The sequence below is a fragment of the Rhinopithecus roxellana genome, chromosome 3 (genome assembly GCF_007565055.1).
Source record: "Rhinopithecus roxellana isolate Shanxi Qingling chromosome 3, ASM756505v1, whole genome shotgun sequence".
In the NCBI taxonomy this organism is placed as follows: Eukaryota; Metazoa; Chordata; class Mammalia; order Primates; family Cercopithecidae; genus Rhinopithecus; species Rhinopithecus roxellana.
The window spans coordinates 96,734,966-96,748,334 of NC_044551.1; the positions used below are offsets into that span (position 1 = coordinate 96,734,966).

General features: G+C 43.7%; 1 protein-coding gene across 2 annotated transcripts in view; it reads right to left on the reverse strand.

Annotated features, from left to right (window-relative positions):
• ANKH (ANKH inorganic pyrophosphate transport regulator) overlaps positions 1 to 13,369 on the reverse strand; it is a 163,832-nt gene that overhangs the window by 46,650 nt on the left and 103,813 nt on the right. For both annotated transcript variants that reach the window (XM_010374091.2, XM_010374092.2), the window contains exons 3-4: positions 4,073 to 4,191; positions 1,459 to 1,542 (exon numbers count right to left, since the gene is read on the reverse strand). In XM_010374091.2, coding sequence (XP_010372393.1) covers positions 1,459 to 1,542; positions 4,073 to 4,191 — 203 coding nt within the window. The remainder of the gene's footprint in view (positions 1 to 1,458; positions 1,543 to 4,072; positions 4,192 to 13,369) is intronic.

A 13,369-nucleotide genomic window follows, 5' to 3' on the forward strand; every position in this document is an offset into this window, starting at 1 on the left:
AATTTCAAATGAAGTGATTAGAGTGAATAAGGCAGTCTAGTTCATCTCCCAGAGGATACAGACAGTAAGACTGGGACAAAATTCTCTACTCACTCTTAAGAAACTTAACAAAGACATACCAAAGAATGATGGTTGGTAGTATTGCTAGTATTTACACACACACACACACACACACAATGTGTTAGTAGAAATCCATTTAAACTACTTATAATAGTGATCCATGGAGTAAACATAATTAATCTGAAAATTACTGGTCTTTATACTAACAGTTCAACGGTAGATTATTTCAAGAAGGTGGCTAAGAGATCAGGGTGTTCAAGAAAGGAAAAATGTATGGAAATGTTCATAGAATAGAAATGAGACTGGGCGTGGTGGCTCACGCCTGTAATCCCAGCACTTTGGGAGGCTGAGGTGGGCAGATCACCTAAGGTCAGGAGTTTGAGACCAACCTGGCCCACATGGAGAAGCCCCGTCTCTACTAAAAATACAAAAATTAGCTGGGCATGGTGGCAGGTGCCTATAATCCCAGCTACTCAGGAGGCTGAGGCAGCTACTCAGGAGGCTGAGGCAGGAGAATCACTTGAACCTGGGAAGTGGAGGTTGCAGTGAGCCAAGATCATGCCATTTGACAACAGTGAAACTCCATCTCAAAAAAAAAAAAAGAAAAAAAAGAAAGAAATGAGAATTTGGAAGGGCATGTAGGGATATAGTCTAACCTCCTCCTCTATGAAGAAATCATTCTCCCAAATCCCTGACTGTAGGAACTTAGTCTAACTTATAAATCATAGGAATTCAATCTAATTTGCCACTAAAATTGTTCATGCGCTATCCTTGGTAAAAGAAGAAAGGACAGAAAGCCAGGGCTGAGTGCCAGGGCTCAGAGAATTGGACCCAACAGAGAGTGGGATGTAGGCCTTCTTCTCAGACAGCGTGGAAAGGTAGCTGAATCAACTTCCTGGTTCTTTCTACATGTGGGGAAGTGACCTGTGAATGGCAGCCCTGTATGGTAACAACAGAGGATTATAAGAACATTTAAGAATAATTCCTAAGAGCCCTCTCTCTAGAACAGAGTGACAGACTTCATAGTGTTAAGCCACGTAGAGGGCACACCCAGGCAAGTGCACAGTGACCCTAAGACATGCCAAAAGGTACTAGACATGACTTTAGAGTCATCTCACATGCATGCTCTTTAAAAATAAAGGTCAAAACCCCTGTATTTAAATTTAAATTCTTACAACTGGTATTCTAGCAAGATTATACATACTTTTATTACAGCGAGTTTCCTTTTCTCATTCATTTAACAAATATTTATTGAGGTCCCTATGTGATATAACAGTGCTGGAAAACCAGGTTGAATGCAGAATGTACTGCACAGTGAATGAATGTAAATCACACATCAGTTACACATGCCAGAAGGTGACTCTGAGGAGCTCTGATTGACACACAGACCATATTTACCTGAGCTATGACATCTGAGATTGAGGCACATCCCACCAGGAAACTGTATTTGTGTTTTAAGAGAATGCCAGCATGGGTCCATGCCTGCCAGAAAGAAAAGAATTTGGCATGAGATACACCTTCAGGATTATGCTGTTTCTGGTTGATGCGATTTACTGGACATTCCTGAAATACACTTTATAGCCCCTCAAAGCCTTAGCGCCAAGGTCTGATAAATCTTTGGTTGGTAAAATTACTGTAACTTGATCTGGTGGCTGGCTCCACGTTAGAGTTTTCCAGTGGAGTGAAGGACTGCACGCAGGTATTTATTTAGCACCAACTGCATGCAGACTAGTGTGCTATTAGGTTTGTATGCCTGGCAGGAAAGCTGAAGGAATACCAAGAATGGAGGAAACGCAATCTCTCTCTCTCAAGCATCTCAGTCCCAAAGCAGCATCCTTCCCACGTGATGCACGTCACCATGAGGGCTCTCATTTGGGTCTGAGTTATTACAGTCATTACCGGCGCTCACTGACTGATTAGGGTCTACTGTTTTCTTGCCTTCAAGTTTGGGCAGGATCTGACCTGACACTTTGGGAGATGAGGAGGAAGGTGCTATGACGGCAGCAGATGAAAAGCCCGGGGAACAGCAGGTCTGGAGAAGGTTTCAAGTTCATGACGGGCTCTGTTTAAGGATCATTCTTCTTACCTTCAAAGTTGATTTGGACTGACACAGAAATGACATTTCATCTGAGCTACGCACAATGCGACAAGCAGGGTCTATTCCTCAGGTCCCTATCAAGACTTAGCAGAGCAACAGCTAATTCCCTGCCCATCTGCAAATCACGGCTGTGGGCTGGCTTTGTTGTCTGACAGCCACCATATAATAAGCTTCCTGGCTTTAAACATTCTCTCTCCAACCAATACATCAGCGCCATGCTGCCACGGGTGAGGGGTTGGGGAGGGAAGAGTTGATCTGGTCCTTATAAATGTTCATTATTTTCATTTTTATTAGCCATCTCGTGCTGTTATGCCAGGGTTTTTGGGGGAACTTACAGAAGAAACATGGAAGAAAAGGGTACCAATTACAAATGCTCTGGTGTTCTGTTTGATTTCAGAAAGTCTCTTATGGCAAATAAATACAGCTGAAGGGACATGGACTACCAGGTCCTTAAGAATCTGCAATTCACTTTTACTAACAGTCCTGAGTTCCTGGAATTCACCGTACAACTGTAATTCTTCTATGTGTGTACAGTCCCACTTCCAACACAGCTTGGAGGACAGACCTCAGAGCAACAGCATGGACCTGGCCAGGAAGCTGGGCTTCGACACTTTAGGGATGTCAGAAAGGCCACTTCCTTCAGTTCTCTAACTGGGCTACCACCAAGGGCTGGTTCAGGCACTGCAGGGAAGCCAGTTATGCACTTACATCATGCATCTAACTGCATATAAACTTGAGGTGGGGGTGGTAAAAAACTATACAGACTAACATATTTTTAAGTCTCCTTCCAAGAATAATTCAAAATGGAGCCAAAGGAAAGGGTTTACTTTCCAGCACTGGACCTTATTGGAAAACATATACATATATCTATGTTTTTCGTTTTTTGCTAAGTCTTTTTTATATTTATAAGACAGCAGAAGAGAATGAAAGCACTGTTTAAGCACTCCTCAGTATCATGACAAAGAATTTATGGAAGTGGGCAGCCCTGAGCTAACGGGGTAAAGCTGGTTATTAAAATAATGAATCCCTGCCAGTATGTTCAACAGATTCTTACTCTGAAACTGTGGGTGTCTGTGCCACACAAGTGGTAAGTTTATCAGAAAGTGATTCTGATCCTTTGATCCTGAGTATATCAGAAAAGAACTGTGTATCTGCATCAAAATTTTCAAATGGGCTTTCCTGCCACCTACCAGAACTTGTGGCAAAATTAAATAAATTGACAAGATGGACTGGTTAAAAGTTAACAGACAATTGGAACCTGAATACTCTGCTGGTGGTATAGCTGCTATGAAAATCAGTCTGCTAATTCCTCAAGAAATTAAAAATAAAATTTCCATATGATCCAGCAATTCCACTTCTGGGTATATACCCCAAAGAACCAAAACCAGGGACTCAGATATTTGCACACTCATGTTTATAGCAGCATTACTCACAAGAACCCAAAGGCGGAAGCAATGCAAGTGTCCATCAGCTGATGAACGGATATACAAGATGTGGCCTAGACATTCCCTGGAAAGTGACTCAGCCTTAAAAAGGAAGGAAATTCTGACACCTGCGACTACATTGATAAACCCTGAAGACATGCTCAGTGAAATAAGTCAGTCACAAAAGGACAAGTGCTGTATGATTCCACTCTTTTGAGGTATCTCAAGTAGTCGAATTTCTAGAGTTACAAAGTAGAATGGAGGTTGCCCAGAGCTGGGGAGGGGGCAGATGAGGATTACTGTTGAATGAGGACAGAATCTCAGTTTTGCAAGACAAAGAGTTCTGAAGATTGGTTACACAACAATGTGAATGTACTTCTTGCCATTAAGCTGTACACACAAAAATAGCTAAAATGGTAAATTTTATATTATGCATATTTTACCACCAGCTAAAGAAAAAGAAAGAAAGCCAATGATCTTCTCTACTCACCATTGCATCCATGAAAGGAAAGGCGGCGAGGTACAGGAAGGCCCTTCTCGTCTTGCTCCCCACCGACTCGTCCACATGGTGCAGTTTATTGATAATGTAGTATCCTAAATCACTATAAGCTGCAACGGGTCGAAAGGCATATGTGGAAATATTTAGAAAAGGATATCTTTATATTCTTTTTATTTCAAAAGCTTAAAAACAATTTTAAATGTATTTGTTCGTTGCAGAAAAATGAGATACGCAAATAGAAAAAAATGGTCTATAATCTCATCCCTCTACCCAGAGTGCGTCACAGCCAACGCTCTGGGTTCTAATCACCAAGCTATTTTATTGTTCTGTGTTTTAACATAAAAATGAGATTGTATCACACACACTCTTTTGTAAACCATGAACATCTTTCCACGATATGCTTCTACATTTTATTTCTTTGAATTCCCTTCAATGAACTGAATTTCTTTTTGAGAGTTTGCTGAGTATCAGCTTGCCCAGTCTCCTCCTGTTACACAGTTAGGTGGTTTCCACCATTTTGATACTACAAAAGAATGCTTGGTGGCTAGGTTTGAAGCTAAATGTTTACACATATTCTTAATTATTTACTAAGAGAAAATTTCTAGATGTTAATATGCCTTTCCATAAAACTTTAAAGCTAGCTTTTTCACACTTGCCAGTTCTTTTATTTCACTTTTTGGGAAGAGGGTGGCAGCTTAGGGTATAGTCCTGCATGCTGGAAAATGACATTGCGGAGGTGCTTTTGTAGTCCTTCCAATATCAGAATTTGTTACCAGTGACTAGAACATAGTAGGCAGTAAGCCAGTACGGGCTGAATGAATGCATATGTGTCAGATAGGAATAGGGAAGAAGGAGAAAGGTCTCCTAATGTATTCGTCAGGAATCCTGACAGATCTTATTACCAAAGGTTAAATACAATATTGAGCTATTTTTTTACCTCACTGATAGAGGTTTAGATTATATATAAAAATAACAGGCCAGGCAAGATGGGTGACGCCTGTAATCCTAGCATTTCAGGAGGCTGAGGTAGAAAGATTGCTTAGCCTCAGAGTTCAAGACTAGCCTGGGCAACATAGTGAGACTTGGTCTCTAGCAAAAAAAAAAAAATTTTAAATTAGCCAGGCATAGTGGGACATGCCGGTAGTCCCAGCTACTTGGGAGGTGGAGGCAGGAGGATTGCTTGACCCCAGGAGTTCAAGGGTACAGTGAGTTATGATCGTGCCACTGTCCTTCACCCTGGGTGACAGAGTGAAACCCTGTCTTTATAAGAAAGAAAAGAAAAAGGAAGAGGAGAGGAGAGGGGAGGGGAGGGAAGGGGAGGGAAAAAAACAAAAGGAAAGGAAAGGAAAGGAAACAGGAAAGGGAAGGGAAGGAAAGGGGAAAGAGAAGAGAAGGAAAGAGAAGGAAAGGAAAGGGAAGGAAAGGAAAAGACAGACAAGAAAATAATAATCTTCATGTTTTTCACAGTGTCTTATGAATGTTGTAACAGTAGGTGTGCCTACAGTTTTCATTCTCTTACAACTATGGATATTAGAGGTGTGAGTAAGTGGTTTCAAGAGGTGGGAGGCTGGAATGACTACAATCTTCAGAGAGCGAGGTGGGACAGGTCGAGGAGAGTGCAGGAGGAAAGCTCCTAGTCCTTCCAGGCAGGGTAGAGGTGAACAACCAGAAGGTCAGCTGCCAGGTGAACAAAGGTGCCAGGTGTCATGGTAGCAGGGCCATCAGAACCATTGAGGCATCAAGAAGAGAAATCCAAGAGAGGACATGTCACGTGGCAGAAAGAAAACAGACCTGGGAAGATGGGATTAGTTATAGCAAGGGACATGGATGGAAGGAGGCAGCTGTGACGTCCCTGCCGTTTGGATCAGAAGCTGTGCAGAGATGAAAAGGGGATTAGTAGAGGTTTGACCTGGGAAGGCAGGGAGGGATAGCTCCTGTCTGATTTTTGCAGCCAGGTAAGAATTGCATTCAGACATGAGCTAAGCTGGCTTAAACACAAAGCCAGAATGAAGATGTTACTTAATCATACAAATGGTCTACTTTGGGTGCTGAACTGTGGAAATTTTGTTCAAAGTTTATTGTTGCCGCTGCTGTTTATTTGTACATGTGTTTTCATTCAGTGAACAAATGTTCACTGTGCAGGGATCTGCAAGGAGACCATCCTGACCTTGCCCACATTGCTGTCCCCACACCCACCTCTCAGCTGAGGCCACTGGCAATGGTAAAGGCAGCTGTGCCAGGCGAGTAGAGCAACGAACACAATGCCAAGTGCAAGAGCACGGGGCTGGCTAGGAATAGCTCATGAGCTCAAATCCCCCGGTGAAGGTTACAGCCACTCTAAAACACCAGCTGAGGGGACCTGACTGCTGTGGCTGAAGCTGGGGACTATGGAATTCGTGAAAGGGCGGTGTTATAAGCTGAACTATGTCCCTTCAAAATTCAGATGTTGAAATCCTAACCCCTGGCGTCTCAGGATGTGACCTTATCTAGCAATAAGGTCATTGCAGATATAACTGGCTAAGATGAGGTCATACTGGAGTAGAGTGGGCTTTCAATCCAACGACCGATGTTCTTACAAAATGGACATTCAGATACAGAGATAGATGCACACAGGGAGAACGCCATGTGAAGATGAAGGCAGAAACCGGGGTGAGTCTTCTACAAGCCAAGGAATGCCAAAGATTGCCAGCAAACACCCAGAAGCTAGGGGAGAGGCCTGGAAGACAGTCTTCCTCATATCTCTCAGAAGGAGCCACCCCTGCAACACCCTGACCTCAGACTTCCAGCATCCAGAACTGTGAAACGCTCAATTTCTGTTGCTTAAACCACCTGGTTTATGATACTTTGTTACGGCAGCCCTGGAACACAGGTACAAGTAGCTTCTGAGAGAGGGAGAGAGAGGCTTATTTTCATGTTAAACTCTGGGGTGGCAGGAAGATCAGATGGGACATGTGAGTTTCAGCAGCTGAGAGGAGGGCATGCAGTCTGCTTGAAGTACCCAGAAATACAGAGATCAATATACATAAGCTTCCCCCTGCTGAGAAGAAAAAGAAACTCATCTGAGGAAGGGCAGCCCCTTTAATTATCAGGCCTAGAGATGCACTGAAATGTGACAATGTGTGACAGCGGTCACGTCTCACTCCCACCTTGAGCTAATAATGACCTTGAAGCCACTTACTATGTGGGCTCCAGATGAACTGATGCCAAGTAGCCATAAAATGCCATATGCTGGACACCACAATCCATACCCTATACCGTAAATCAATGAGTATTCCCGTCAAGCGACTTCGTGTCGGCCCGTTCCTTGTCCCCTTTTGCCTTTTTTCTTTTGAGACGGAGTCTCGCTCTGTCTCGCCCAGGGTGGAATGCAGTGGCACAATCTCAGCTCACTGCAACCTCCACCCGAGTTCAAGCAATTCTCCTATCTCAAGTAGCTGGGATTACAGACATGCGCCACCACACCTAGCTAATTTTGTGTTTTTAGTAGAGGTGGGGTTTCACCATGTTGGCCAGGCTAGTCTTGAACTCCTGACCTCAGGTGATCCACCCACCTCAGCCTCCCAAAGTGCTGGGGATTACAGGCATGAGCCACTGTACCCAGCCCCTTTTGCCTTTAAAAACCTGCTTGTAACAAAGGTTGAAAGGAGCACTCCCCAAGGCCACTGGGAAGTGTGTCCCAGGTGGCGATCCTCAATCTTGGCCCAAATAAACTCTCTATATAATTTAACCTCAGTTTCTTAAATGTAGCTACTTATTACAATAGTTTAACAGAAACATCAAAAACTATGCCTTCATGCAGAGTAACAGGGCTAAACATGTAATATTTACAGGGTCTAAGGACTGCTGGGGCATTTGCCATCCATTCTCCTGGGGATGAGCCCAGCCCAGCTTTCTGGTTCTGTGGGAAGGTGTCCCCAAACTCTTGCCTTCTTTAGCATCCAGGGCTTGTCCTAGCTCCCTGGGTTTCAGAGTACTGTGGGACCTATGAAGCTTGAGGCTGCCTTTGCTTCTTTTAACTTCTTTTTATTTCAGTCTCTTCCTCTTTCAGTTACTCCAGGAGAAACCTGAAGGCCATGGGAAGAAGCTTTTCCTCCCAGGTTTTCTAACTTCCTTCTACACTTCCCCTACATGATAGAGGAGTCTGATTATAACTACAGAGGTTACTTTACCCTGGGAGCTGTGAGTAGAAAATCCCAACAACTGTTTTCACCCACTCTCTTGGGGTGACTCCCTACCTCCCATGCCCCTGAGCTATTTCCAGTTAGAGCTATTAGGGGGGTGAGGGGCAGGTAATTTGTTTAAAGTGCTTTGCATAGAGTCCATAATTACCAGGCTAGCTGCCTTAGCAATATTTAGCAACCTTCAGTTTCTATAAACTGACTTACCAAGACTGTTCTAAAACAGCTTGTATTCCTTATGAAGAGCAGAACATTACAAAAAAAATTAAACAAGGTTTTTGAACAGATGTAAACAAATTTTATGACACTGCAACAGCAAGAAGACAGTGACTTGACCTGTTTACAGGTTGACAGTTTTGACCCTCCTAAACAAGGGACACAGAAAGTGCCCTTCAGATTCACGGGTCCACTGACCTCAGCCAGCCAGGGCCATGGGCCCTTTCTGAATCAGTGGTTCTCAAACCTGTTCATCCAGGAGCTATTACAAACCATAAAATGTCAGTATTAACCGAAATAAGTCTAGATACATTTTTCCACATCCAATAGGCAAATTTGAGAACCATTATTCTAATTCAAATTCCCAAGTTCTCAATGTTTAAAAGTCTCACAGGTGCTGTTACTGACCCACTGTGACCAGCTTGCGAGGCTTTTCATGGGAGCAGGTAATTTCACCCCAGTGCTTCTAGGGTATTATTTCCAAGGTATGTGTGTTTATATGGCTGATAGGCCATATTTAAATCACTTCAATAAATACGTGTTGAGTAACTTGTATGCATCAGGTACTACACACACTAACACAGCTGTGAAGGGGACAGTTTCCTGCATCTGGGCTGGGATACAACATTTAATATCACCCATCTATAATCTATACTAGGCAACACGTGTCCAGTGTTGGGGATGGGAGGCATAAATATCACATAGGTCTTGAAGAGATACCATAAACCCATGCACAATGTAAGTAAAGTAACTGTGAAATTTTAACGCAAGAACAAGAATTCTGTCTCACCGGCATCAAGACTTGGTGGAGTGGGGTTCAGAATAATTTATTGCAGGAGATCTGCTTCTTTCTAGAGAACATTTCTTATTCATGTTTGAATTCTCAGGATCTAGCCCAGTGTGCTGATCGAATAAATGCTGAAATCCATAACCCCTAAAAGAAGTGACTGGGAGGCTGGGTGCGGTGGCTCACGCCTGTAATCCCAGCACTTTGGGAGGCCGAGGCGGGCGGATCACCTGAGGTCTGGAGTTCGAGACTAGCCTGGCCAACACAGTGAAACCCCGTCTCTACTAAAAATACAAAAATTAGCCAGGTGTGGTGGCAGATGCCTGTAATCCCAACTACTTGGGAGGCTGAGGCAGGAGAATCACCTGAGCCTGGGAGGCAGAGGTTGCAATAACCCGAGATCACACTACTGAACTCTAGCCTGAGTGACACAGCAAAAAATAAAGAATAAATAAATAAATAAATAAGTAAGTAAATAAAGTGACTGGGATATACTGGTAGCAAAAATATCCCTGAGTCTTCCCTCCTACTTATATCCCCACTCTTTGTCACATGATTTGGCAGCTCCTCATACCAAAAGTCAGGGTCTGTTCCCTACCCCGTGAATCTGGGCTGGCCTGTGATTTGTTTGGGTCAGCAGTGTGGGTGGGAGTGACGGTGGGCCGGTTCTGATTCCTGGCCTCAGGAAGTCATCAGGTGTGCTTCTGTCCCTTCACCTGGAGCATCACCACAGCCGTCTAAAAGAGCCGTCTAAAAACGCCCAGGCAAAGCTAGTGGAGGATGAGAGACTATACGGAGGAGAGCTCAGCTGTTCCAACAGAGGCCATCTAGGTTGGCCGGATGTTTGCTAACAAGGAGCCCACCAAGGTCAGCAGAGCAACCTCCTGACCCCCAGTTGACCACAGAGGCATGAGCCTCGTCAAATTCCAAAGATCCACCCAGCCAACCTATAGTCTTGCAAACAAAAATAAATGCTTGTGTTTTAAGCTGCTGAGGATCGGGTGGTTTTCTACATGGCAATAAATTGTAAGACTATACTGACACTTTCTGTTCACTCCTAGCACCCTCGTTGGTTTAAATTATGGCAAATTATACTAATTTACTCTTTATAGAGCTGGTTAATAACCCATGAATAATGGAAAAGTTTGAAAAGAGAAGTCTGGCAAACAGAACTGGGCCAGAAATTACTTCAGTGGCTCACTGGAAGGGCACAGGAACATGCAGTTTTGTTCCCCTGAATTCTGCTGCCTACCCAGGCAGCTTCAGAACATGGCAAGGGCCTCACAGGTCACTGTTAAGAATAAACGTGTAAAGAAAGTTAAAATCCACAGCAGCGGTTTCGACATCTTCGTGAATTAGGAGGTTAGGCAATACTAATTTCCATGCACACGAAATTAATTTGGACCCAAATGGGGTCAAATGCAAGGTCAGCATGCTTTCCTCCATGCACCACAACCACTGGCCTAAATGAAGGTGTGGTGATGGCAAACCCTGGGCTCTGTACTCTTGGTTTCTGTGTAACTGAATCTAGCAGGACAATGCAGTTTTAAAAAATGGTGTCTATGACAGATCATGGCTCTAGTTAAGCTAAAAAAGAGATACTTGCAGCTGCTCAACAAGGGCCAAGAAACACTCCCAAGGCTTGTGCACTTTGGGTATCTCGAGCCAGGCTATGGGTGTGCACAGAATGGACAGTAACTCTTGTCCGGTAGACCTTCTAGACTTCAACTCTCTCAATCCAACACAATTCCAAGTGTCTGCTCTATTGGCTTATTGCACAAGGTTTGGCTGGGTGGGAAGAGTTGCTGGACACATTCTCTGGGGCCATCTCTCCCTCGCAATCTCCACCAAGCATTCCCAGGGAAGTGTCTGAGTGGTCAGTGGAATCTACCCCAGCCTTGTCTGGGGAAATCCATTACCAAGTGCAAAGTTTTCAAAGATGGGAGAATGCCTAGCTCAATAGTGGGGTCAAGAAAAAAAAAAAAGAAAGAAATGTAAGGAAAAATAATTCCTTTTTTTTTTTTGAGACGGAGTCTTGCTCTGTCGCCCAGGCTGGAGTGCAGTGGCCGGATCTCAACTCACTGCAAGCTTCGCCTCCTGGGTTTACGCCATTCTCCCGCCTCAGCCTCCCGAGTAGCTGGGACTACAGGCGCCCGCCACCTCGCCCAGCTAGTTTTTTGTATTTTTTAGTACAGACGGGGTTTCACCGTGTTAGTCAGGATGGTCTTGATCTCCTGACCTCGTGATCCGCCCGTCTCAGCCTCCCAAAGTGCTGGGATTACAGGCTTGAGCCACCGCGCCCAGCCGGAAAAATAATTCCTTAACTACAGTAAATCTAATGAAAAGGACCTAGTAAAAGGTTCTTTCCTTCTTTCCTTTATTGGGGCAAACCCAATGAATGAGGGATGACACTACAAAAGCTTTTAGTGCTCTTTGACCTGAGCCTATTTCAATCATCCTACTGTGACCCATTAACTGATGCACAGAGGGGACACCGCGTTAGTGAAAGTGAGAAGACACATCTGCAACTGATTTTTCAGAGATGGTAATGTCCACACTGAAAATCCCTTGTAAGTGAAGAAGATCCTCCAGGGATTGGTAAATTGTTAGTAAACAGTGAAAAGTACGAAGTGTTGAGGTTCCTCCAGACTGGGGAGAAAAAGTCTAACATAGAGAACATCACGTTGGGATGATTTTAGATGACTGTAGCAAAATATTCATTATAGCGGGCAGGGCAAATTCTTGACTCCGTTCTGTAACAAAGATAAAGAAAAATTAGACAGTGTTGTGCTGGCTGGGTGTGGTGGTTCATGCTTGTAATCCCAGCACTTTGGAGGGCTCAGGTAGGCAGATCGCTTGAACTCAGGAATTCAAGACCAGCCTGGGCAACATGGCAAAACCCCATCTCTACAAAAAAAAAAAAAAAAAAAAAAAAATTAGCCAGATGTGGTGGCGTGCAACTGTAGTCCCAGCTACTTAAAGAGGCTGAGGTGGGAGAATTGATCAAGCCCAGGAGGTCAAGGTTGTGGTGAGTTGTGATCGCACCACTGCACTCCTGGCTGGGCAGCAGAGCAAGACTCTGTCTCAAAAACAAACAAAGAAACAAACAAACTGAAGAAAGTGCTGAAATGCACCTCATCCTTCAGAGGCGGTTAGAAATAACTCAATTCATGAGGCCTGTCCCAACCCCAAAAAGAAAATTTCTTCCTGCTCTGTGCTCTCACATGTCAAAAATAAATGCCTTTGAAAAATCAGAAGAATTTGCTAAAGGAAATACATTCATTAAGGTGATGGGAAACTAGCACTTAAAGAAATGTTGAAGCCAATTCAACTACTTTTGCTTGGACAAAAGACTAGAAAGAAATCAGTTTAAACCTCGATGTATCTCATTTATATTCCCACTCTGAATTCAGCATGATGAATTTATAATACAAGGCTTCCTGTACTTACTGTAGGCCCCACCCAGGAGCTGTACATGTAGGGAATATATGCTCATTTCAATATCAGCCTAAGCAAATATAATTGGAAGACTGCTTGAAATCATACAATGGCTTTTCAAGTCAAATATACTGGGAGTATTTCCTTTCCTGTTTTATCTACGTCAGTGTTCCCCTGTCACACACATAGTTATCCAGGAGCTGATTGCTGAAGTAGAAATATAAGTAGCTGTTTTCAGGATTACTAGGAAGTGAAAATGGGAGCAAGCGTCAAATATACGTGGTGCATAGAGACTGCCATTGGAAGGGCAACGTTCAATGACGTAGGAAAGCGGTGGGAAGAATGGCTAGGGGGTGGAGAGACAGCAACATCCCATCATGGAGCTTGTGGCCATGATTACGGGAAAGAAAACGGGCAGGATCTGGATATAGAAAAGCTTACAGGATTACTAAAAACAGAAGGAGGCAGAAAGGTGAGCAAAGATGCCCGACGTAGCAGATGGCAGAGGCAGGAGAGTGGCTAAAGACTTAGGCAGAAAACAGTAAGGAGGCCAACACTCTAGAAAAGGGTACGTCATTAAAATCTGATTTTCAAATGTTCCAAAGAAATTCATATGTGCTTTCATAGCAACTGTGGAAAACATTTGTTTGGTGGATGGAAAAATGCTGT